The sequence below is a fragment of the Phaseolus vulgaris genome, chromosome 2 (genome assembly GCF_000499845.2).
Source record: "Phaseolus vulgaris cultivar G19833 chromosome 2, P. vulgaris v2.0, whole genome shotgun sequence".
Taxonomy (NCBI): Eukaryota; Viridiplantae; Streptophyta; class Magnoliopsida; order Fabales; family Fabaceae; genus Phaseolus; species Phaseolus vulgaris.
The window spans coordinates 5,127,267-5,154,591 of NC_023758.2; the positions used below are offsets into that span (position 1 = coordinate 5,127,267).

The window sequence follows — 27,325 nt, forward strand, 5'->3', positions numbered from 1 at the left end:
GCCTTTGCGGAGTAACTTAGGATATTTCTCTCACCCGGGTAAACCGCATACTCTTAGGAGAACGTCAGCTGTGGCTGGTCTAGGCACACTCACCAAACGTTGCTCCCTGCGTATATAGCTTACCCTTCACGGTGCCACGCACGTAATAGGTTGAGGGAATCACCGATCACTGACTGGTTTACTAGTTCCCTCAGGCCACTCTCGTGCATGATTCCCTGAGATGTGCTCATGCGAGGTCTATGCGTAACGCTCTCGCTGGGAACCTCAGTCCCAGTTTAACTGCGTGTAACACGAGACCCCGATGACAATGCACCCGATGACTGATCAGTGCTTATTTGTTTCTCGCGTTCTGCCCCCAGGCGTTAGTCTGAGAACTAGTCTGTTGGTGGCCATTTGGCTGCTGACCACCGATCACCATTCTGGATGATCTGTCCCCTGACCTCTCTGCCGCCTGATCTGCCGATGGTCCCCTGGTTACTGACCCCGATCACCGCTCTTGGCGATCGCGTCCCTGGTCTCTCTGTCACCTGGTCCACGTATCACCCTACGAGTGGTCCATGTGGTTCTCTGCTGCTGACGTCATCTACGACCGATGACCGATCGGATCACAATTGATTTACTCACTGGAAAATTCTGAAATTCTGGATTTGTGATATTCAAAGTGTTAGAAAAGATTAGAAAAAAGAAGTACTAAAAAATTCAAAGTACACAAAAAATGATAAATAAAATACAAAAAGTGTACAATTCTGCCGAAAAAAATACGGTAATCTGGCAGCGATTTTGAAAAATTTATCTCAATTAATTGGCTTATTGTTTTTGCATAATTCTTGACATTCCTAAGAATGTCAAGAATCATTCTAATTGTGCTAGTGCAATCACATCATAAGGAAGCGGGCGTCAAAATCAAAGCAAGTAACGGGAGCACATGCTCATGCGCAGAGATCAAGGTACGCTCAGTATAAGTTAAAATCCGGGTGTTTAGTTCCTGAGCAGGGGTTAAGGGATTCCTTCGGGACGTCCCCTCCTCAGGTAGGAATAAGCTAGCCCCCGTGTCTGATGTTTAGACACCTCGTAAGGAAGTAGCGGGGGGGTTTCCTTCGAGCGTGGGCATCAGACAGTAAGAAGTTCGGAGCAGTGGAGAACCAGGTCACTTGGTGCAGATACACGCACATAAGGAGGGGCTCCATCCTTCGGGAAACCTCCTCCTTAGGCGTAATCACCAAAATCCCTGGTCATCTTTGTGTTTAGACACACCAGGGACGATACGACGATGTTTCCAACATGCCTCTCCCTGGGCGTGGGCGCCAAGAACACTGATCGCCTTGGTGTTATCAGACACTCCGGGAACGAAACGACGTCGTCTTCGGGCAGGCCTCTCCTCGGGCGTGGGCACCAAACACGCAGTTATAATGGGTTAAGTTTCCTTTGGCGTTTAGACACTCCGTGAACGATACGACGTTGTTGTAGTAGGCCTCTCCCCGGACGTGGGCACCAAAGGGTGATTTAGTCCCAAGTGTTTAGACATACTGAGGACGATACGACCTCGCGTTCAGCGAGTCTCTCCTCGAGTGTGGACACCCAGTACAGGAAAAGATAAGTCCTCCCTCGCCCTCGAGCGCTGGCGAGGGTATAGAAGGGCAATGAAAGAACAATTTGAAGAGGCAAAAGAAAATTGATCCTGCCGGTTGACCAGAACGCAAGAGTCTTGCCACGTCAAAGGTATCTTCCTCTGGATTGGCTTTGCACCACGCTAGCTTCCGTCCTTCACACCTCGATTCACCTAAAGAACCTGCAAAAGACAGAGTGGCGCCGCTGCGGCCGATCGCGCTCCGACGCTCAATCAGTGACGAAACCACCAAAACTCTAAGAGAGAAAAGCTAGAAACTCAAGGAACCGTACAAAAACTCTCTCAGCGTACTCAAGTATTCTCAAAGCATAAAGAAGTGTTCTAAACGCGCGTACCTCAAAATCTGTTAAGAGTTCCTTATATACCTGTGCATTTTCTCTCTCCTGACGGTTACACCTCTGGACATGTGGCTCGCATCCAGCTGTACACGTGTCACCATCTGGAACATCTTCCGCTTGAGCGCCACTTCTACTCTTCAGGCTGTTCGACTAAGTTACTCAGGTGAGGAGCAACTCGGTGCATAGCTGCCTTGGAGCGCGATCTCTTCTAATGGTGAGCACGGGTGCCACCATGCACACCTTCTCTGTGGTCTCGCCTGCCGCTATCACGATCTGCATTACTTGCTCATCGCGCATGTTCTGGTAAACTGTTCCCTGGCCTCAACCTCTGGCTAGGGAATGATCATCTGATAACTTCATCCTTCATGCTCGTGCCCTTTGAAGGCCTTGAACAAGCTTTCCTGATCTTTCAGCGATGTCCCCCTCTCGGCGATCTCTGATCACTTGGTCGCCTAAGCTCATATACGGCGACTACAACACAAGCCTGGTGACCGCCGGTTTAGATATGCTAGAGATCGGAGCACGCCAACTTAACGATTGGCGACTACACGAACTTCCCGATGTCCTTCCCTTCCGTCAGTTAGGTGTTCCGTTCAACAAGCCTATATTACCACTTGCTGCCACGTCATCACTCCCGACTACCTGCTCGGTACACAATCCCCTTAGTCTTAAGCGGAGACTTGTCCAGCGAAAAGACTAAGAGGTCACATCACCGTCGATCTACGTGGCGCTAGCACGGAATTCCAAACGTTCGTACCCTCTGCTTTTCTAACGCTCCACCAAACCCCTTTTTCCAATCGCTCGACACGTGGCTTCATCAACGGTCATCTTCAGCTGTCGTTTGCGCTTCCGAAAACGTTCAAAAAACCCTTAAACCCCTTGCACTTCCACTGTTCCATCATCTTTCTGCATTCTCAAACGCTCTAAGCTTTCCTCTGCGAACCTACGAAGCTTTTCAACTCTCTTCAACGCTCATCCGATCACAAAAGGTACCTCTTTTACTTCTTCTGTTGATATTTGCTGCATTTTAATCGATTCGCATCATCCATTACCTGTCTGGTGCATACGTTGTGGGCTGTTTCTTCCCTTTCTCCCCTCTCGTAACTTAGGGCTTCGTCTTCCATCACGTTCATCCCAACGAACTCTTGTTCGTTCGTTCTTCTTTCTTCGTCCTCAATCGAGTCGTTCTCTGTAACCTTTGTTCATCCCTTTCCTTTTTCCTTTGCAGTTCCTGCGATGGCTCACGCGAAATCCACCGCGAACCCTCCTCCTTCGTCACGAAACCCTCCACCCCAAGCGCGTAGGGTTGCCGCTGGGGCGAATCCTCCACCAGCGCGTAACCCGCCACGAGCCTCCGGCGCTCCTTCCGCACAGGCTGAGAGGCCTGCTCGTTCTCACGCCAATCCCACTCCAGCAACTCCACCATTCGCCGGAGGAGCCTCCATTACTACACAAGACTATAAGAAACTCTACCCGTGGGCCACCCCAACTTTGCTTAAGGAGACCTCTTCAGTAAACTCTGCGTTGGCGGTGCTACGGTTGAAGAAAGGGGACGAACCCAACCTCTCGTTCCATAAGGAGCACGACGACAAGTTAATGGTGCTGCCTTGCCTTCCCGACGTGCCAATCTGCGCGGATAACAAGGGGAACAACAGCGAGTTGTTCTGCTTCGTTTACACCACTTTATTCAAGAAGGTGAAACTCAGGTTTCCCTTCACCCGCTTTGAACGAGAGCTACTAACCGAGCTTAACATTGCCGCTGCCCAGCTCCATCCCAACAGCTGGGCATTCGTGAGGGCATTTCAAATCATGTGCGCGCACTTGGGACTACCGGCCTCGGTAGATGTTTTCCTTTTCTTGTTCGAGGCCAAGAATCCCGGAGACCGCCCCTAGGTGAGCTTAAACGGGATTGCTGGGAGATCGATCCTCTCAATCTTCCAGCAATCCTACAAAGACTGAAAAAGAAAGTTTGTCCAAGTGCTCCAAACGATCAAGACCCCTCGCTGCTTGATGGCTTCCCCTTGTATTGGGTAAACAAGGGGAGCAAGGACTCCAAAGAAAACTTCAGAAGGCTAAGAAGTCCTGACAACATGGGTGAGTTGGACAAGGACCTCTTCCTTTTCTGGAAGAGGGTGGCTGATGCCCACATTAACTTTCCTACTTCCTCAATAATCACGTTCGAATTCCTCGAGGGCCAACTCGAAGCCCACATCGGTAAGCCCCACCTCACCATCAAATTTAACACCAACTTGGCATTTTTTCCGTTCTACTTTGGCATTTCGTTATTAACCTATGTGCTGCTTGTGTTATCCCTGTACAGACATGCTTGTATTTTCTGCTTCTGTTTTAATTGCTCACCTATTCTTTACCTTGTGCAGATAACATGCTGGGAAAAGGTAAACTGGCTGAATTGAGGGCGATCGCCCGAACTCACAAACTGGCGGCGGGCTCCCAAACCGTGCCCAACTCGGTGGTGGAGATCGCCGTTGCTCAGGGCAAAACTCCCCCCCGAGGTGCAACCTCTTCCGGGGTACTACCCGCCCCTCAACGAAAAAAACTGATCTTGAGGAAGCCAAAAAGAAAAACTCCCCAAGTGGTACAAGAGGATGAAGAGGATGAAGAGACCACCGAGGATGGCCTCGTTACCAAGAGGACAAGGGTGGCTCCCTCTTCGCCATCTGCACTCCCAACTCCAACACCGCCTTCACCCCCAGCTCCAACACTGCCCTCACCTCCAGCTCCAACACAACCAGTCCAAGCAACACCCTTGGCTGTCGCACCCCCTGTGGTTGAAAGCAACGACTCTAATTTCATAGAGAATCCTCCAAGCGCCTCCACGCTGTTCGTATCTGCTGGAGAGGGTCCTCCTTCAACCACCTCTATTGCTGGGGCCGCACCAGGTGGAGATGAGGGTGCTCACAACTCTCCAATACTCATAACCGAATTTCCCACTTCACCACAACACCAAGAAGCCCCCCTTGCTCTATAGACTCAAGAGGGTGGTGGTGAAAGTCAGCACCAAGCTCCTCCAGCGCCTTCACCAGCAACAACTGCAAGCCTCCCATCCTCTATCGAATAGATCTTGGGGCCCTTCGTCGCTAAGCTAAAGATGATGGCAGAGGATCTCCCCTCTATTGTATCGAAGGCTGTGAAGGACTCCAACAAGAAGCTCCAAGATGAGAACTCAGCGCTCCAGGAGGCAAACCGCTTGATAAGGATGGAGGCAGAAAAACTCTCTTGCACTCTGATGGTGGCAGAGATCGATCATTCAAGATTGGAGGACGCCATGAGCGCTGAGCTAAGGGGCGCGCGCAAGGAGGCTTCCGATCTGCGCCAAAAACTGCACCTCCAAGCCCAAGAAAAAATCGAGCTGGAGAGCAAGCTTGTACCTTACAGGCTCAAGGTGGCCAACTTGGAGGCTGCAATGAAAGCATATGCAACCAAGGTGGAAAACCTTGAAAAAGGGTCGGCAGATCGGGAAGTCCTCCTTGGGAAGGTCGAGAAGGAGCGGGACGACACCATGGTTGAGCTTGCCAAAGCTCAAGAGGAAAACAAGAATATTGCTGCAGAGCTGGCCCAAGCGCGGGACGAAGGCAAAAAGGTTGCTGAAGACCTTGCTCAAGCTCACGGGGAAACTGAAGAGCTGAAGAAACGAACTGACGAGCTGAAGAAACAAACCGAAGAGCTCGAGCAAAGCTCCGCCCAAGTCCTTGTCGCCGGGTTCGACGCCGCCCTGGAGCAAGTCGCTTGCCAATACCCCGAGCTTGATCTGACCATGGTGTCCATTTGCAACGAGGTGGTGGATGGGAAGATCGTACCCTCCGAAGACTAGCTGCCTCTCCTCATCACCTCGTTTTTGAAAACTGCTGCTTATCTTTCAATTGTAATAGTGGCTTATGTGTAAACTTGTACTGACATTGCTTTTATATAACTTCTTCTGCTTTTTGCACCTCGTCTTTCCGTTTACTTCGCATTCTTTAACCTTCATCTGCTTTCTTACTCGCTGTATGGTTGATCAACTTATCTGGTGAAACTTGCTTAAACAAATCAACCCAACGATACTCCGGGCTCAACTATTCACTCACCGCTTTGAACTTGAGCAAACCGTTAATCTTATAACAATTTATTGAACTGTTAACTCGAAGTAAAACTTGAGCAACTTATTAACCTTCAAGCGATGACATTTAAGACAACTTGCAAACTTAAAAAATAAGTTACTTACCAGGCAGCAGGTTTTAACTTAAGCTAGTATCAAAATACAGTTTACCTGATCTGCCCAGCAAGGTGACCCTTATCCCTGTCATCGCCTGGAACTCTTCTGATCGCCGTAGGGTTCTGGCGATGTAAACTTTCTTTGCCTCCATATCCTGACTATTGTTCCCTCATCTGGGGGGCAGAGACGCCTTTCGGATCCTTCTCTACCTCCCTGAACTTCAGAACAAGGAGCTGGATAGCGAGGTGTTCTTTGTGAACTTATCTTAGCCATCTTTTAAACTTCTTTCACTCTTCACGTCATACATGAACTCGTTCAGGACGAGAAGGATTTTATCTGCTTCACACCGCCTACAAGCGTGGAAGCTTCTTCTGGTCGTACTAAGTCAATATTGATGTTTCACCTAAAGGGGGTAAGGCGTTTTCCTTCCCTTCCCGCCGTTTAAGGTCACGAACACCCCTGACCTTTCAGTTCATCTTGCCTGAACTCACTCTGAGGTGAGAAGGACTTTCTCTGGTGCCTCAACTTACCCAAAGGCAAGGAGGACTTCTTCTTGCCTGCACTTGCTCAAAGGCAAGGAGGACTTCTCTTTTTCTCGCCTGCGCTCGCTCAAAGGCGAGGAGGTCTTCTTCTACTCTCGCCTGCGCTCGCTCAAAGTCGAGGAGGACTTCATCTTGCCTGAACTCACTCATCGGCGAGAAGGACTTTCTCTTGCCTGAACTCGCTCAACGGCGAGAAGGACTTTCTCTTGCCTGAACTCGCTCAACGGCGAGAAGGACTTTCTCTTGCCTGAACTCGCTCAACGGGGAGAAGGACTTTATCTTGCCTGAACTCGCTCAACGACGAGAAGGACTTTATCTTGCCTGAACTCGCTCAATGGCGAGAAGGACTTTCTCTTGCCTGAACTCGCTCAACGGCGAGAAGGACTTTCTCTTGCGCCTCAACTTGCCCAAGGTGTACATCTCCTCCCCCCTGGATGCACTGAGGACTTTTTCTCTTTCTCGCCTGCACTCGCTCGACGGCGAGGAGGTCTTTATCTTTCTCGCCTCAAGACGCACGAGAGCGTTGAGGTCTTTAATCATCACTAGTGCTCCGATCGCCGTAAGACGATGAGGACTTTAAAACTTTAACTAATGCCGCCAATCGCCAAAGAACGATGGGGGCTTTAAAACTTTATCTGATGCCGCTCATCGCCGAAAAATGAGGGGGACTTTAAAACTTTATCTGAGAGCATGCAACATAACTTTGAACTCGCCTTTAATCACGTACGAGTGATAAGGTCTTTTTTCTAAAATTTTCGAAACAACAAGCATGCAATCTTGGAAGCGTTAAACTTGAAAACCCTTCTTTATTGGGTGACCTCATTAAAAACCCTCCTTAGGGAAAAAAGAGTGCCCCCTTCAAACTGTTTTATCAGAAAGCTTGTAAATCACTTCATGTTCGTTTTTACTTACAAAGCTTTAACTGGAATATAACTTGAGGTGTGTGGCGTTCCAAGTGCGAGGAATTGCCCCTCCTTCCAATGTCTCTAAGCGGTAGGCTTTGCTCCCGAGCGCCTCGGTTATTCTGAACGGTCTTGTCCACTTAGGCAATAACTTGTTTTCCATCTCGTACTGGTGAGCCTTCCTCATCACCAGGTCGCCCTCTCTAAATTGCCTTGGCATTACCTTCGAGTTGTACCTTCGCTCAATCCTCCTTTTCACTGCCTCAGCCTTTACCCTTGCCTCCTCCCTGACCTCATCCAGCAAATCCAGATTCAACCTTCTTTCTTCATTCGAGTCTTCCGCTACAAAGTTCTGGAATCTCGGCGAGCTCTCCTGGATTTCAACTGGAATCACTACACCATTTTTTACCTTAGACAACACCTAAAAAGCGTTGCCTAAAGTAGTTAAAGCGTTGTCTTAACTTTAGGCAACGCTTTGACAACGCTTTTCCAATCGTGGAATATGCAGCCGTGGGCTTAGGTTTAGGCAACACTTTTTTGCAGCCGTTGCCTTATATTGGTAGAATAGACAACGTTTTTTGGGATAACTTTTAGGCAACGTTTTTTCTCATAATGTTTAGGCAACACATTTTCAATGTTGCCTATTGTTTAGGCAACGTTTTGTAAAATGTTGTCATTCGTAAAGACAACACTTATTTAAATGTACTATATGTTTTTTGGAGAGAATATTTAGGCAACGTTTTTCTTGATAATGTTTAGACAACACTTTTTAAATGTTGCAATTTTGTTTAAACAATATTTATTTGAATGGAACAATTGCGTTTAAATAATTATGGTAAAATTATTTAAAATATTTCTGAATAAACTGTGAATGCATTAAGTCACTAATGTATTTATTATTTTAAAGTAAAAATATAATAAGTCAAACTATTTATTTAATTTTTACAAAATAAATTAATTAATCTATTGAAGACAATTGATAACAAATAAAATTTATAATATTTAGAAATATAATTAAATATGCAACTAACATATAATGTATATCTGAAAACATAATTAGATAGATGAAAACATTAAAAAATATGATTTAACGTCGTCTAGTACACTTTTAAAATTAAAAGAAATTACAACTTATATCAAACAAAAGTGTTTGATTTATTTCTACATTTTGTGAATTCTCTCCGTATGATCTTCAACTTCATCCTGAATAAAGAAACAAGAAAAAAAATATCAAGTAGACAAAAAAACAAAATAATCACTACATTAAACTTATTAAACTACTGACCAAAGGCCTTTTTCTAAAATATGCCCAAGAAATTACAAGAAGCATTTGCTTCAAATTAAAAATAACTCCGTCGCCAAAGGAAGTGAAACAATGAAGAAGGGAATAAAAAAATGTAAAAAAAAATAGTACAAGTGGAAATCCACTATTGAATTGGTCTGACTACCGCTTATGTTCCATCTTTGCTTTAATTAAGAAAAAATAATCATCTTATATCTCCAATGTACACAATCATACTAAAATAAAAGTTAAAATAAAAAATGGTTTTCCATGCCAAAGATACGAATCAAAAGAAAAAAATGAAAAGAAAAAAAAGAGTAGAACACAGAAAAAGGTAACCCAAATATATATTCTAACTTTAATTATGATCAGCAGTTTCTTGTTTTCTACAAACAATATTATATTTGTCTACAAATGCCTATTATTAATTATAAATATGGTTCAGAAAACTATCCTCCAATTTAGTGGATGTAATAATTAGTTAAAAACCCAGTTAAGTTTCAAGTTTATTGAGTTTGTTTACAGACAGTAACACGTTATTGGCTTCAGTGTGTTTTCTATATTTGAAAGTTGACGTTTTTCAATTTAGTCCCTAGTTAAATTTAATTAATGATTAGTCCTAAATTTAACAAAAAAGAGTGTGTCTTTAATTCCTCACTTGAGACAAAAAGGCATGTGGTTTTATAATTTTCAACGACTAAAAATGAATAAAAATCAAAAGGTATTAATTTAAAATATTGTCATGTTTACAGATAAAAATATATTAGGGGACACGAACAAATTAAGGGAAACTTACAAGACTAGGTAGGGTTATAAATTTTAACTGAAACACAACTAAAACAAGTGTTCCAGGTTGCTAAATGTTTCACTTTGTTGTATCCATTACCTTGCCCTCTGTAATAACTCCCAATGTACTGGTCCAGTTATCATGTTAAATGCCTTGGGATAAGAGTAAGTGAGCACCTGAAGTCAAAAGCTAACTGATACTGTAAGTTTGCCAAATCTTAGAACAAGAAAATAATAACAATAGTTTTGTTCATCTGTTTTCAAATCAACACAACTTGACAATTAATCTCAATTGATCCTTGAAAGTGTATAAAAAAAAGGAAAAATTGACAGATAACATAATAAAGGGAATGAAATTCCATACCAAGAACTATGGATTTGAAATTTCTTTTAGTATATCCTTGAAATAAGAAATACACCTGAAGTGTTGCCTAATGCATGTGAACCAATCTCTCCTATCCATCCCCAAAAATATGAAAATTGGTACTATATGATGCTAATAGCATGACACTTAGGAGGCATAGATAAAAACAATTTGGAGAAATCAAATCATAGGCAACCAATCAAAACTAGAGAGATTAATTGTTTCCAAATATATTAAATACGGAAAAGACAAACCTCTAGCAGCATATACCATTGCTAGTTCTGGAAACCGAATGTCATAACAGATGCCTATGCCAATGCGTCCAACCTCTACATGAATAAACTCACATCAATTTGTTTACTCAAACACAGAACTTTTTACTGCAAGAAAAAAATAGTCTGATAGCGCAAAAAATATTAAATCACTCCTTGACATGATAGTCAAAATACGCGTTCTGTTCTATAAATAAGGATTGGATGGGAAGACTTTATAGGGTGCTTTCTTCTATCTTCAGTATCATTAGGCTAAAACTACACCACAAACATAACTAGTTAAAAGCACACCTACACATTATCCTCTCCTTCTGAAATAACCTCCAGAATTCTATATAACTGTTTCGTCTTTCACATCTACACATATACTCACATTCGAGAAACCAGAAATACGTAAAAACATTTAGTCTGAACAAGTGATATAATTCACAAAAATTCCTCCATAGAGACATACAATGGTTGATTGTGCATAAGATATGGTAGAGTAGCATGTAATTTATAAAATGACGCAATATGAAACATTTTCAAACTACTTTAAAATGTAATTTCATTGTATACCAAAATATTTCAAATGTGCAAGTTGCATTTTCCATGGTATACCAAAATAGTAGAAGTTGTAATCATTACAACTAATTAGAGTTAGGAAATCTCTCAAAATTTCTACATTTCTTCAATCATCAAAAATCTTTCTCATGTCCAGTATCAGTATTATCTTGACGTTCATCCTGAAACAATTAAACAAAATGTACAAACTTTTTAAAATATTATCAAGTTTATAAATAAAAAAAGATAAATACAAATTGAATGCAAATTATATGTCTATACCTGGTCCAAATAAGGATCATGAGTGGAAGTAGATGAACCTGGAGCAACTACACTATTTTCTTTCCTTAAAACCCGTGACATCATATGTTCTATATCCCCCTCATTCAAATCTGGGTTTTGTTGCTTAAGCACAAATTTCACAATTGCTTCTAAACCTTCAACCTTTTGAGTTAGGGAGTTCACTTCAATAGCATACCCTTTATGGATAGCGGCAATTTCTTGATTCCTTTTTAATACTGATGGTGTCACAGTCCTTCCATAGCAACGAACTCGACCAGGCCTTTCTTTTCCAAACATTGATTAAAATGTTTTTTCCATAGTTTCACTTGATGCGTTTTCCATAGAATCTTCAAGCATAGACTGAAATATATGTACATATATCGTAGTTAATGATTAAAAAAAAGAAGCATATAGACACGTTTTGTAAATTAAAAAATAAACTTGCAATGGCATCTAGTGTTTCTTCATCCACTGCTTTTCCTTTCCGAGTAGGACGACCTTGACGTGTTTTTATAAACATTTCAGCTCTAGTGACCTCTTCACCATCCTTTTTTGTAGCACTCTTTAAGAATGAAAAGTTAATAGTCAGTATTTGAAATTTTAAGCTGCAAGAAATAATGATACAACTAGATTTATACGATGAGAGAGAAACAATTAAAATAATACCAATTGAGCTCGAACTCTAGCAAAGTTTATTGGTCCCATTCGGTGCATATACTTTTGTGTTTTCCTATTGCTTGCATTTTTTTCACTAATGCTCTATATTTTGGGACAAGAAAAATTATTAGTATACTAAACAATAGTTCTAAACAGAAACAAAAACAAAATTGAAAAAAGAAAATAGAAACAAAAACAGAAACAGCTATAGCAACAACAACAAAAACAGCAGCAACAACAACAGCAACAGCAGCAACAACAGCAACAACAGCAACAACAGCAGCAACAGCAGCAACAGCAGCAACAGCAACCAGCAACAGCAACAGCAACAACAACAACAACAACCAGCAACCAACAACCAGCAACCAGCAACCAGCAAACAGCAAACAACAACCAGCAACCAAACAGAAACAGTAAACAACAAACAACAAACAGCAAACAGCAAACAACAAACAAAAAACAGAAATAAAAATAGAAGAAAACAAAAACAGAAACAAACGAAAACATAAATAGAAAACAAAAACAGTACCAAAAACATAAACAAAAACTAAATAAAGAAAATAGAAAACAAAACATTTATGTGATAACAACATTAACACACCTGGATAACAACATTTTTCCAATATGCAATCAAATTCTTGAAATGATGTTCAGGAACGGATTGTGGTCGATGTTTCAGTCGTTCCTTCATGGTGGGATATTTTATAAAATATTGTCTCTTGATATGACATTTGTACCGTCTCCATGCATCATTTATGCGACAAAATATTGCTTTCTCTCCATTCTTAGAAATAATAAATTTTTCCTGAATATAAACACATGTCATTAATATCTCATACATATTATATCATTACACACAAAAAAAATGATTCAAATACCATGACGTATTTCCATATGCGATCCTTGTAATCCTTAAGCAAAGCCTTGAAGTTTGTATAAATCAATGGACAAAAGTCTGAATTCCTAGCTATGGTCCCAAGAAAGTAACTTAAATCAGACACCACTTTGTCATTGGGACCAACAAGCTCTCCATGTTCATCCAAGATAACTTCTGGACGCTCTTCAATATTTCTTGCATGTATTTTCAAGCATTGAGTCGATCCTCGAGTTTTTTTCTTGCTAGTGGCTAATTGAACATGAAAATTGTTTAAGTTGTAATTTATATATATATAAGTGATGGAATGCAAAAATAACAAGCATTAAACTTGCCAAATAAAGTATTATTACCTTCTTCAACAATTATTTCATGGTCTTCTCCTTCATTCAAGTTTTCTTCTTCATGTCCTTCATCTTCTATTTCTTTTTGAAATTCTGCATCTTGGTGGTCCTTTTCTTCTTGAACCACTTGATTAACTGTTTCTCCATTTTGATCAAGAAACTCACCAATCAACATTGATCCACATACTTTGGTTGGTTGTTTCTTCTTAGGAGCAATTTCCATCTCAATCATTGAGTGATAATCTTCTATTAATACCTTTTTCTTCTTTTGATTTACCCTTGAGCTATCATGTTCCCCTCTTACCCTCTTTATAGATTTTGATTTGTCCTTGGATTTATCAATTGTATTTGATCCTTCTCCCATAACATTATCAATCCTCTTATAACTAATCTCTCTTTGTATCCTCTCTTTGGATAGTTGTTTGGCATTTGAATTGGCAAGTTCAAGTAAGGCAACTTCAATGTTTTCAAGCCTTGATTTACCTGTTTCTTCTTTTGTTGTCACCTTTTTTTTTCCTTGATTTTTGGCACGAACTTGAATAAAAGATCGTGCAATGGCTTGTATCTTGGCTCTTGAATCATTAATGGCTTGTATTGGGGTCTTATTATTTTGGCATCCCACTTGATAATTGGACAAATTAAATTGTCCATTAGAAACAATCATAGGTTCCCTAGTTGTCTCAACAATGCTTCCTTTTTCACGTTTGACATGGAACCTCCTAAGCAATTCCTTACTTGAATCTACTTCCTTTCCCATTGACTAAAACAAGAACACAAAATTGTGAGTGATGGGTCAATGATAGATACTGAAAGTGACAAATATAACCTTCATTGTAACTTGTGTATCATAAATAACTCATAACTCAAAGATATGTTAAAGCAGAAGTTCACCTCTGAATAGTGAATATGAGATATTCTCCCTTGTTGTTTGAATAATTGAAGCCAACAGATGATTAAGCAAAGAATTGATACAAGCCTGCCAAGAAATAATACTATAAGTTTGTTGCAAATAGAAAAATGGCTAGATAACACTAGATAGCAAGAATTCTAAAATGTATGCAAAAGTGTAATGATGTGTCCACATTTAGTATTGGAAAAACAAATATATAAGACAATAGTAGTAGTAGTAAGTAGTTAAAGGTAACAAAATTATTACCTATTTTAAGTATCTAGTCCATGAAGTCAAATAAAGTTTCATCAATATCATCTTCATTAAAAACATTTCTCTGCCCTACACTAGAAGATTTTTCAAATATTGTGACAGGCATGTCTTCCCTAACCCAATTTAGTTCACCATCATTGTTTGCAACATTTAGTTCAACACCATTTGATTGGTCACCCATGTTAAATAAATCTCTTGGAACCTTTTTCAAAACATAATGCCTATTTGCATCTAAAGGGTCTTCGATATAAAAGCATTGATGGACTTGAGAAGCTAGCACAAAAGGATCATTTTGGTAAAGCTTTTTGTTGAAATATACACAAGTAAGTCCATATTTATCTTCTTCGACCTTAAACCAATCACATTTGAACATCACAAACTTGAAACTACCATAATAATCTAACTCAAATATATCTTTGATTGCACCATAATATGTTATGGGTTCAATTTTTGGATTGTCATCCTTTGTGCTTGCAAAACTTGAAGTCAATGAAACCAATGTTACACCAGAATTTTGAGTTTTGTGTTTGGCATCCCGCTTCATAGTATGAAATCTATATCCATTAATGAGGTAACCTGAAAACCTCTTTGCAACATTATTTGGCCCTCTAGAAAACTCTTTAATTTGAGAAGACACGTCATCTTTCAAGGCTCGAGTTTTGAACCATTCACTAAATTCTCGACTTTGGGTTTTGGCCTTCACCCACTTTCCTCTTTTAGTGCCCCTATTAACACTCTCATCAAACTCTCTGCAAAGGCATCGATATATTATTGGTTAAAACTACATAATAAGTTTATATGACAAGATATAAAGGATAGGAAATTATTATCATACTTGATGTATATGTCAATTGCATCACAATTGAATAAGAGGTATCGATGAGCTTGAGCTTTCGATGTGAAATCTATAGAAAATGGTTTACCATTACTTTTCCCTCCTATAGGGCGACCAAGACTTGAGAAATAATCAATTGCATCTATTTCACATACATCATTGTGATCATAATTGCGACGTTCTCTGTTTAACCTTGTTTCTACACCTCCATGCAAATATCTTGAGCAAAAAGTCAAAGCCTCTTCTGCCAAATACCCTTCAGCAATAGAACCTTCTGGGTAAGCTTTATTTCGAACATAATTCTTCAGTTTGCATAAATATCTTTCAATGGGGTACATCCATCGAAATTGAACGGGGCCACCTAATCTCACTTCATTCGGCAAATGAATAGGTAAGTGAAGCATTATGTCAAAAAAACTAGGTGGAAAAATCATCTCTGATTGACAAAGTATTTGTACTACTTCTGCTTCCAAGTAATCCATATCTTGCACTTGTATAACCTTTTGACATATAGAGTGAAAGAATGACCCAAATCGAATTAGAGGATCAGCCATGGTATCAGGCATAATGGTAGTAAGTAATGCAACATGAAATGTGCATCGTGACTCTTATAACCAGATATTTTCTTGTTATTAACATGCACACACTTTGAAATATTTGATGCACTTCCATCTGGTAATTTGGCAGCCTTAAAAACACCACAAAAGATAGATTTCTCATTAGCATTCATTGAAAAACAGGCTGCTGAAAATTGTACTCGGCCTTTATCAATCTCCCTTGGATGAAGATCCTTTCTTATTCCCATATTTTGCAAATCATAACGAGCATTAACATGATCTTTTGTCTTCCCTTGAATATCCAAAAGAGTGCCCAAAATACTATCACATATGTTTTTCTCAATATGCATGACGTCCAAATTGTGACGTAATTTATTTGTTGCCCAATAAGGCAACTCAAAAAAGATTGATCTCTTTTTCCATGGACCATCACTTGTCTTTTTTGCATTCTTTCCGAATTCATTGATGAAATCTTTTAACATTTCTACGATTTCTGGCCCTTCTAACATGTGTGGTGTAGATCCAAATTCTTTTTTTCCATTAAAAGACTTCTTATTAAATCTCCAAGGATGGCTCATTCGTAAAAAGACACGATGGTTCATATAGCACATTTTATGGCTATGTTTCAAGTAGCATGAATTAGTGTCATAATTACAATATGCACAAGCTAATCTTCCTTTGGTGCTCCAACCTGACAACATCGCATACCCAGGGTAGTCACTGATAGTCCATAGAAGAGCGGCACGCATTAAAAATGTTTCATTTTCTGAAGCATCATATGTTTCTACTCCAAACTCCCATAAATCTTTTAACTCCTGAATCAACGGTTGAAGGTACACATCAATATCATTTCCTGGTGATTGTGGTCCCGGAATCAACAATGATAACATTGTATATTCAGGTTTCATGCACAACCAAGGTGGAAAGTTGTACACCACCATCATCACAGGCCACGTGCTATGTGATATGCTCATGGTCCTAAATGGATTAAAGCCATCACTAGCCAGACCAAGTCTTACATTGCGCGAATCAGTAGAAAAATCTTCATGAAGACTATCAAAGTTCTTCCAAGCTTCACCATCAGTGGGGTGTCTCATTTTCCCATCCTTCGATCGTTCTTCTTCATGCCATCTCATGGACTCAGTAGTCTTTGAACACATAAATAGTCTTTGAAGTCTAGGAATCAATGGAAAGTGTCGCAATACTTTGGCAGGAACTTTATGCTCATATTTTGGCTGTTCAACCTCAGAATTGGCATTTGGAAATTCCTTCCATCGTGAAGATTTACATATACTGCAAACATCTAGACCCTCATTCTCTTGCCAAAATAACATACAATCTTTCGGACACGCATGAATCTTTTTATAATCAAGGCCTAGATCACCAATCATAGTCTTTGTTTTGTTAAAAGAATCAGGAATATTCAAACTAGGCATAACCTCTTTTAGTAATTGTAGGAGATCAGTGAATGAAGAATTGCTCCAACCATGAAGACATTTCAATAAATACAGTCGAATGATGAAAGATAAAGTGGAGAAGTGTTTACTCCCAGGGTAGAGTTCTTGATTTGCATCATTAATCAAATGGTAGAACTTTCTAGCTTCATCATTAGGACCCTCTTTGCCTCCTTTTGCTTCTACCACATTTCTATGTGTGTTATACAATAAGCCATAAATATCATCTTGTGAATCTTCATTATCTATCATGTCATCATCACTTTTTGTAGTCGAAGATATTTCTTCTCCATGGTGAATCCAAACCTTATATCCTTTTAAAAAGCCCGTGGCTATTAAATGATCATAAACCACATGTCTTCTTGCCCAAACACAGTTTCTACAATCAGCGCATGGACATAAAATCTCACGTCCTTGAGGTCTTCCTCTAGTGTAAGCAAAATCTAAAAATGACTCAAGACCATCTATATATTCTCTGCTAAACCTTGGGAATTTTGCCCACTCTTTCTCCATCACCTTTAATGTAAAATATAAACAAATTATATGCAAGAAATTCTTCTAATTAGTTGCCTAAGAATTAACTATTAATTATGTACACAAATTATATGCAAGAAATATTATATAAATTGGGATTGTAATTACAAAATATGCAGCTGACACATAGGACACATAGGAGATAATTCTGCAATTTAAAATTATAATTCTTAATTCTTTTATATAAAAACTATTTTAATACTTTATATATATATATATATATATATATATATAAAGTATTAAAATAGTCAGGGAAGAAATAAAAAGGGATATTAAATATAGAAAATAAAATCCATCAGAATAAAAAGGGCATATTAAATATAGAAAATAAAAGATAAACCTGGAGGGTATTCTTCTCCCTCTATCTTCCTTTTATAAAGGGAAGTGGTCCAGCCTTTCACACGTGTAAACTATAAATAAAATTTATTTTTATTAAAATAACATTAAAATAAATTTTATCCTTTTAGGAGTAGTACAATATTTTAGTACATAGTTTATGGGATTAAAAATATACATATATATAATTATTGAAGTAAAAGTTAAAAGTAATCTTACTAGACTTAAAAATTATAATCTATTGAAGTAAAAATAAAATAACAATAGCTACGATTGTTGAAGATAAGAGTAGACTTACTAAACTTAAAAATTATAATCTATAAAAAATAAAATGGGATGAATAGGAATTTATTAGACAGAATATATGGAACAACAATCACATAATAAACAATAAATTATTAATGGGATGGGAGAGATTATAGAAGAGTATAAGATATTATATGCAAAATGAAAGGCTGAAATTAGCATAGTAGAATGTGAATTGAGCTAGTTACATTAGTCTTTGATTTGGAGATTATGATGGGTGTTCAAAAATTTGATTCCAAATTAATGCCTTCCTAATGCTCATCAATCAATATAAAAAACTATTATTAGACTAATATATGCAAGAATCTGTCATTTATGTTGGAACTAATATATGTGTTGTCATTTACGTTGATAATTCCAATAATTAGATACAATAAATTCTCCTAAACAAAATTATAAAAAAAAAAACTATCATATACTTAATTATGGTTCTTAATTCTCTTATAAAAAACTATTATAATACTTAATAATATATATGTCTACTTGTTAAGGAATTCAAAATTCAAAATTATTGGGTATCTGAGTTTTCACATTACAATATGATAACATTCAACAGACAAAAGTGCTAGGAATAGATGGATTTTTCATAAGCTGCAAAATGACTACCTTATTTATGGGCATGCTTATACAGTGCTCTTGTTTTTTCATTCTCTCTCATTTTTAATAACAAGAAAGTTGATACAGTTTCTCTGCTACTAAGAAATTACAACTTAGCTACAACACTGTATGATTATCAATTTTAGTGATCTTATTGTCTCTTTGCCTTTAAAAAACACAATACTTGATGCACATCATCCATAATTGTTTTGGTGTGAAAAGCAGATACAATAGTAAGTATAGATTAATCTTTAAACAATTGATTGGGAAAAAAGAAAATTTCTACTAAGTCCACAGAATATAATGGGCATGTAAATTTTCCTCTTATGCATTTCTACTAAGTTTATACCTTTGCAGCACCAATTGCAAAATAACAAATACCAACCAACTGATTAAATTCTGATAAATTTGAATATTCACAATTGATTAGCTTATACTATTCACCTTGATTGAATGTGTTCAATTGAGGTCCAATTAACAAGTCCAAGCAACAATTATAATTAAAAAGAAATACACTCGAAAAAGTAAATAAATCCTAAAATCTGAGTCCATGAAATACTAAAGAAAGAAAACAAAGAATTATTTTGAGTGCAGAGGTTATTGTTTCTCATCATGTTTCTTCTAATTCTCCTAAAATCCATCTTGTTCCTTTTCTTGTTGATTTATGCACTAATCAAGTTGACTAGTCTCCATTTTAAAAACAGAGAAGCTGAGCTACTACTTGGACTTTAACCAAACTGAATGATGTTACTGGGAAACTATTCTGCAATATTATAAGCCACTTAGGTTGTCTGCGTCCTTTTAGTTTGATACAAATGCTTTAGTAAGTTATAAACTAAAAGTTCTTTTCCTTAACTATAGTCCAAGAATCCTTCACTTAACTGTAACAATATAGGAATTTATGGAATTTTGAAACAAGGATTTTATTAGTCAAATTGTGAAATTGCCAAACTAAAGATTCAAGAAATGGTAAAAGAAGAAAGCAATGTGCTGAACCTAAAATTAAAACTAGGAAATCCAACAGAGAACCTAAAATGCAGAAAATGCAGAAAATCCAACAGAGAACCTAAATGCAGGAAATCCACCAGAGAACCTAAAAGCTAGGAAATCCAACAGAGAACAAACAATACAGAAAATATCCAACAGATAACCTAAAATGCAAGAAATCCAACAGAGAACCTAAAATGCAGGAAATCCAATAGAGAACAAACAATGCAGGAAATTCAACAGAGAAGCAAAACAGAGCACAATGAAGAACGAACAGATGTGAAAATGGAAGGAAGAAAACTTAAACCTGTCTCTTCACATCATTTTGCTTCCGACAACGTCATTGTGGTTGAATTTGAAGAACGAACAGCTTACATTACTACTCGCACAATGCCACTCCTGCTTCGTAGCGAACAACTTAGGGTTTCTGTTGGCACAAGGTTTCGGCTTCGACTTAGAGTCTTCGTTCGTGATGGCACAAGGTTCACTCACTCAATGCCAACTCAATGACGACCACTCAATGCCAACTCAATAACAAGGTAAGTTCGTGACGAAGCTGAATCTTAATTATCACAATTTAAAAACTTAATTAATCACAATTTAAAAACTTAATTATCACAATTTAAAAACTAAGCCTATATGTTATTTAATCACTTTAAAAATGTTATCTAAAATATTAGTTAAACACCACATTTTAAAAAATGTTGCCTAAAATACTATTTAACATGTCTACAATTTTAAAAGCATTCTTTGAAGTACTCACAATCTGGTCCACATTTTATAAAATGTTGCTTAAAATAAATAGGCAACACTTTTTCTAAATATTTGAGATAAAGGTAAATAAATCTTACTAAGTGGGCAACAATAAAAAAGTGTTGCTTATACTCACTTTAGGCAACACTTTTCTACCCGTTGATATGTCAGCGTTGCCTAAAGTAAAAAATGGTGTAGTGAATCATTGCATCACATCCATAGACCAAGCTGAACGGGGTCTCATGGGTTCCTGACTGCTCGGTGGTATGGTACGCCCAAACTATGCGGGGTACCTCCTCAGCCCACGACCCCTTAGCTTTCTCCAGCCTTCTCTTCAAACCTCCCAGCAACACCCGATTGGCAGATACCACTTGGCCATTTGTCTGTGGGTGCTCGATGGATGCAAACACCTGCTGTATTCCCACCTCTTCGCACAACTTCTTCAGTAGGTGACTTGCAAATGAGTCCCGTTGTCTGACACCAGGTGCTTAGGCACACCAAACCGGCACACGATGTTCTTCCATACAAAACTCTCGATCTTGTGTGCGGTGATCTGGGCTACTGGCTCCGCTTCGATCCACTTGGTGAAGTATTCAATTGCCACCACCAAGTACTTCATCTTCCTGACCGCCAATGGAAAAGGTCCCAGAATGTCAATTCCCCAAGTATGAAACGGCCATGGGCTGTAAATTGACTTTAACTCTTCTGGAGGCGCCCTATGCCAATCGGCGTGCTGCTGGCATTGCTTGCAACCCTGTGCATACTTCATGCAGTCCTCCCTCATCGTTGGCCAGTAATAACCTGCACGGAGAGTTCTTGCAGCCAGGGCTCGACCCCCAACGTGACTCCCACATATGCCCTCATGGAGCTCGACCATGATTCTTGTACATTTTTCTCTGTGCACACATTCCAGGAGTGGGTGTGTGAACCGAAACCTGTACAACTCGCCATCAATCATGGTGAACTTGCTGGAGTTCTTCTTTATCTTTCTAGCCTCCGTCGGATCCAGCGGGAGAAGGCCATCTGCCAGGCAGCGCTGGTACTGTGTTATCCATGTGTCTGGCTCGTGCGTAGCGCAGACCTGCGTCATGTTCACCCTCTCCCCCCGACATGCTCTTATTCCTCGCCGCTTTCAAGGTCTCCTGAGTCAAGGATCTGTGACTCCTCGCCGCTTTCTCCGTCGACTTTGCTTATCTGAAGAACCAGGTGGTCTGCCATAAATGCTCTAGGTGTCTTCAGAGTTTCTTGGATCACTGTCCTCTGCCTAACCCCCTTGCCCGAACTGGCGAGCTTAGCTAGCAAGTCTGCTCGGGCATTCTGCTCTCTGGGCACATGCACCACTTCAAATGAGACAAAGGAACTCTTCAACTCCTGCACATACTCCAAGTAAGCCGCCATTTGTGGATCCTTGGCTTGGAACTCGCCTGTTACTTGTCCCGTGACTAATAACGAGTCACTCTTAGCCATCAGCACCCTAGCCCCCATCTCCTTGGCCAGCAAGATTCCGGCGATCAACGCTTCATACTCTGCTTGATTGTTGTTGGCTTTGAAGGCAAACCTCAGGGACTGTTCTATCAGCACGCCGTTGGGCCCTTCTAGAATGACTCCAGCATCGCTACCCTGCTGGTTTGACGATCCGTCCACCGAGAGCACCCAACGAAAATCATCCCCTTCAAGTCGTGCTGCTTCTGACGAGAGCTCGACCACAAAATCAGCGAAAATCTGCCCCTTGATCGGACCTCGGGGCTCATATTTGATGTCAAACTCCGACAGCTCCACCGCCCACTTCACCATTCTCCCAGCTACATCAGGCTTCTTCAGGACTTTCTGGATGGGCAAGTCGGTCATCACCAGCACTGTAAAACTGTGAAAATAGTGGCGCAACCTCCTCGCCGAAAATACTACAGCCAGTGCAGCTTTTTCCAAGGCCTGATACCTCACCTCCGGGCCTTGCAACACCTTGCTGACGAAATAAATAGGCTTCTGAGCCTGGTCTTGATCTTGGGCGAGCACCGCACTCACCGCCCTCTCAGTCACAACAAAATACAACCTGAGAGGGGTTCCTACTAGGGGTTTGCACAAAACCGGCGGGCTCGCCAAGTATTCTTTAAGCTTCACGAAGGCTTCTTCACACTCCTTCAACCAGACAAACTTGTTGTTTCGCCTCAAACATTGGAAATATGGATGGCCTTTCTCTCCGCTAGCTGATACGAAACGAGACAGGGCAGCCATCCGACCTGTAAGTTGCTGCACCTCCTTCACGGTAGCCGGGCTCCTCATCGCCAATATGGCAGCACACTTATCAGGATTTGCCTCTATTCCTCTTTCAGTTAAGAGGAATCCCAAGAACTTCCCTGCCTCCACGCCAAAAATGCACTTTTCGGGGTTCAGCTTTAATCTGAACTTGGCGATTGTGGTGAACAACTCCTCCAGATCCGAGACGTGCTTGCTCTTTTCTGGTGAGATCACGACCATATCATCTACGTACGCTTGCACATTCCTTCCCAGCATTGGTGCAAGTACCTTATCCATCAATCTTTGGTACGTGGCCCCCGCATTCTTCAGCCCAAAGGGCATCACCTTGTAACAGTAGCACGACCTCTCAGTCATGAAGGCAGTTTTCTCTTCATCCATATGATGCATCTTTATCTGATTATACCCCGAGAAGGCGTCCAAAAAGCTCAGCAACTTGCACCCTGCTGCACTGTCAACCAGGGCATCTATGCTTGGCAAAGGATACGAATCCTTTGGGCAGGCCTTGTTCAGGTCAGTGAAGTCGACGCACATGCGCCACTTCCCATTGCTCTTCTTCACCAGTTCGACATTAGCCAACCACTCAGGGTACTGGACCTCCCTGATATGGCCTACGGCGAGGACTGATATGGCCTACGGCGAGGAGCTTCTGTGTTTCATCCCTGATCGCCTGCCTCCTCTCCTCGTTAAACTTCCTTCTTCTCTGCCGCACTGGTCTAACTTGTGTGTCCATTGCCAAATGGTGACTGATCCTGCCTGTTGACCAGAACGTTGGAACTTGCCTCGTCAAACTTGGATCGACGTGCGCACCGCTTCAACCTCCGTCCTTCGTCACGATCCACCTCAAGAACCTGCAAAAGAACAGAGCGGCGCCGCTGCGGCCGATCGCACTCCAACGCCCAAGTCAGTGACTGAACCACCAAATACTTCAAGAGCAAACACTCAAGAACTCTCAAGGAACCGTGCAATGTTCTCTCTCACAGTATGCTCAAGAACTCGCAAGCGTAAAGAATACAATCTGAACGTGCGTACCTCAAAAGTTCGTTGGGAAACCCTTAAATACCTGGTCACTTTCTCTCTCCTGGCAGTTACGCAGCTGGACACGTGGCTCGCATCCAGTCGTACACGTGCCATCATCTGGAGCCTCCTTGACTTGGGCGCTGCTTCTGACTCTCTTTTGGCTAAGTTACTTATGCATGGTACTGCCCAGTGCATAGCTAACTTGGGAGCGCGATCTCTGCTAGAATTGGCGAGTTAGGGTGCCTTCGTACACCTTCCCTGTGGTCTTGCCGGCCGCCTTCATAATCTGCACCACCTTCATCTTCGGCGATGTGCTTGCTCTAGCGATCTCCAATCCCTTGGTCGCCTGAGTTTACATCTGGCGACTTCATCTTTAACCCGGTGATCGCCGGTTCTGGTATGTTGGAGATCGGAGCACGCCAACTACATAACTGGCGACTACACGAGCCCCCCGACTTCCTTTCCTTCTGCCAATCTGGCGTCTTGTCAACACGCCTATACTGTAGCTTGATGCCACGTCATCACTTCCGACTACCAGGGCGGTACACAAGCCCCCCAGTCTTAAGCAAAGACTTGTCCTGCGAAAAGACTAAAAGAGTCACGTCAATACCGATCTACGTGGCACTGGCGCATAATTTCAAGCGGTTGTACTTTCTGCTTCTCTGACGCTCCACCAAACACCTCACCCATCGCTCGACACGTGGCTTCATCAACGGTTACCTTCAGTTAACGTTTGCGCTTCCCAAACCCATTTCGAAATACCCTTAAACCCATTTCGCTCCACTGTTCCATCACTTTCTTCGTATTCTCAAACGCTCCAACTCTCTTCTGCAAAAAAGCTCTCAACGTTCTTCAACTTCCTGAATCACCAACTTCCTGAATCACTCTTCTGATCACAAAAAGGTACTTCCTTTCCTTCTTCTGCTGGTTTCTCCTGCATTTTAACCGATTCGCATCATCCTTTAACTGTCTGGTGCATACGTTGTGGGTTGTTTTTACTATTTCTCCTTCTTCGTAACTTAGGGCTTCGTCAACGTCACAACGAACCTACGTTCGTTCGTTTTTCACCCTTCTTCCATGATCGAGTCAGCCTCTGCGAACCCTGATCATTTTTCCTTTTCTTTTTCCTCTGCAGCTTCCGCAATGACTCGCTCAAAGATCACCCCAAACCCTCCTCCTTCATCACGAAACCCCTCCTCACAAGCACATGACCCACCGCGAGCACGTGGTGCTTCGTCTTCTCAGGCTGAGAGGCCTGCTGATGGAAGAGGCCCAAGCACAAGCCCACATGCAAGCCCACCAAAGGGTAGATTTGGGCCAACCATAGAGTTATGGCCAATAGGATCCAAGAAGACGTTCTTTTACATGTTCAAATGCCATAAACTCTAGTGTAGAGTAGACTTTAATTTCTTGTCAAAATTAGCATAGGAACTTTATTTGTAATTTTCTTAGAATTAATTTTGGCACCTAAAACACCAACCTAGTAAACTTAGAGTTTCTAAAAAAACCTCTAAATTTACCAAGGCCGGTCTAGAAAGCCCATGGAGGGGGTGAGCATAAAAACTAGACACACCCCTCCCCATGTGCTCATTTGTGCACCCTTGTGCTTCACATTTACATTTCATTTGGCTAGCATTAGGGTTGCATTATGGTCCTCCTTAGCCTATAAAAGGAGGAGCCTACACCTTGTATTTTCAAGTTTATTGTGAGTAAAGTTATGCTGCCAATTTGTGCTCAACTTTGCTTCTCCCTAGAATCCTAGGCTCTAAACTTCAATTCCTTCATCTTTTCCCTTGAACTGGCCGAACCACTCAATACCCACACTTATCATGCACCTACAAGATCAACACCACTCTTAGGAGGATCTTGCTCACTCTCATTCATTGCTTCCGCCCCATACTCTACTTTGATTCAAGAAGAACTTCATGAAAATGCCATCACCTGCACCCTCCCGCCCCAACTTGGCTCAGGCCACTCCACCCGTTGCCGGAGGAGCCTCTGTTCCCTCCCCAGACTTCAAAAAACTGTACCCCTGGGCCACCTCGATTTTGTTGAGGGAAACGTCTTCTGTAAACTTTGCTGGGGCAGTTCTGCGACTAAAGAAAGGGGACGAGCCTCACCAATCATTCCATAAGGAGCACGACGAACAGATGACGGTGCTACCTTGCCCCCCCGACCTGCCAGTTTGCGCCGACGACAAGGGGAACAACGGTGGACCCTTCTGCTTCGTTTACACAATCCTGTCCAAGAAGGTGAAACTTAGGTTTCCCTTCACTCGCTTTGAGAGGGAGCTTCTTACCGAGCTCAACATCGTCGCCGCCCAGCTCCATCCCAACAGCTGGGCGTTCGTGCGGACGTTCCAGGTCATGTGCGACCATCTGGGGTTGCCAGCATCAGTGGATGTTTTCTTATTTCTCTTTGAAGCCTAGCACCCAGGAGATCGCCTATGGGTAAGCTTGAACGGGATTGCTGGGAGGTCAATCCTCTCTATCTTCCAGCAATCCTACAAAGACTGGAAAGGCAAATTCGTCCAGGTGCGCCCCAATGACAAGGACGCTTCGTTGCTCGACGGTTTCCCCTTGTATTGGGTAAACAAGGGGAACAAAGAGTCCAAGAGTAGCTTCAGGAGACCAAGAAGTCCTGATAGCATGGGTGCCTTGGACAGAGACCTCTGCTTCTTCTGGAAGAGCGTGGCAGATGCCAACATCACCTTCCTCACCACCACGCTCATCTGCTTCGAGTTCTTCGAGGACCAACTCGAAATTTGCATAGGTCGGAACGTCTAAGTCTTTATTCTAACATTACCTCTGTTAACTATTTCTGGGCGTCTTGCGCGTTGTGCGCAAGACTTTGGTTTTATTTTTCTGCACCATTTATCTGCTTTGCTGCATACTGCCTTATGCATTTATTTTCTCTCTGAGCTAACCCATGCATTTTTGCTCTATGCAGATAATATGTTGGGGCAGGGCAAGCTCGCCGAACTGAGGGCGCTCGCCGAATTGAGGGCGCTCGCTCGAACCCACGGGTTGGCATCGGGTTCACAAACCGTGCCAAACTCGGTGGTGGAGATCGCCGCCGCACAGGGCCGATCGCCACCCAAAGGCCCAACTCCTCCCGATGTCCAACCCGCCAACCAACGCAAAAAGCTTGTCCTCAGGAAACCCAAGAGGAAAGCCCCCCAAGTAGTCCACGAGGAGGAAGAGGAAGACGACGAAGCAACTGAAGATGGCCTCGTCACGAAGAGGAAGAGGGTGGCACCTTCTTCTCCATCTGCTCCACCCCCTCTTCCAACATCAACACCACCATCTACACCTGCTCCGCCCCCAACATTGCCACCCCCACTAGCTCCTGCCTCACCAGTCCAAGCAATCCCATTGGCGTCTGCGCCACCTGTGGTTGAGGCCCCCGAGCCAAACTTCATGGAGGACCCCCCGAGCGCCTCCACGCCGTATGTATCAGCTGGAGGGGGTCCTCCTTCAAATGCCTCAACCGCAAACGTTGCTCC

The 27,325-nt window shown here is 41.5% G+C and overlaps 2 protein-coding genes across 2 annotated transcripts; both read right to left on the bottom strand.

Moving 5' to 3' along the window:
* Positions 1 to 11,500: 11,500 nt before the first annotated feature.
* LOC137809897 (uncharacterized) lies at positions 11,501 to 13,783 on the bottom strand. Its single transcript, XM_068610958.1, has 6 exons — positions 13,036 to 13,783; positions 12,687 to 12,934; positions 12,410 to 12,613; positions 11,818 to 11,910; positions 11,593 to 11,713; positions 11,501 to 11,511 (listed from the first exon to the last, which is right to left on the bottom strand). The coding sequence occupies exons 1-6, from the start codon at positions 13,781 to 13,783 to the stop codon at positions 11,501 to 11,503; spliced, it is 1,425 nt and encodes a 474-aa protein (XP_068467059.1).
* Positions 13,784 to 15,561: 1,778 nt separating this feature from the next.
* Positions 15,562 to 17,547, bottom strand: LOC137809898 (uncharacterized). The gene has a single exon (XM_068610959.1). The coding sequence runs from the start codon at positions 17,545 to 17,547 to the stop codon at positions 15,562 to 15,564; it is 1,986 nt and encodes a 661-aa protein (XP_068467060.1).
* Between the last annotated feature and the right edge of the window lie 9,778 nt (positions 17,548 to 27,325).

Excerpts from the sequence above, each read along its gene's own strand:
- LOC137809897 (XM_068610958.1), bottom strand. The coding sequence starts at position 13,783 with ATGGGAAAGGAAGTAGATTCAAGTAAGGAATTGCTTAGGAGGTTCCAT. Across the intron at positions 12,935-13,035 it reads TGAAATAATTGTTGAAGAAG|CCACTAGCAAGAAAAAAACT; the intron begins GTAATAATACTT and ends ATGTTCAATTAG. Across the intron at positions 12,614-12,686 it reads GCATATGGAAATACGTCATG|GAAAAATTTATTATTTCTAA; the intron begins GTATTTGAATCA and ends GTTTATATTCAG.
- LOC137809898 (XM_068610959.1), bottom strand. The coding sequence starts at position 17,547 with ATGGAGAAAGAGTGGGCAAAATTCCCAAGGTTTAGCAGAGAATATATA.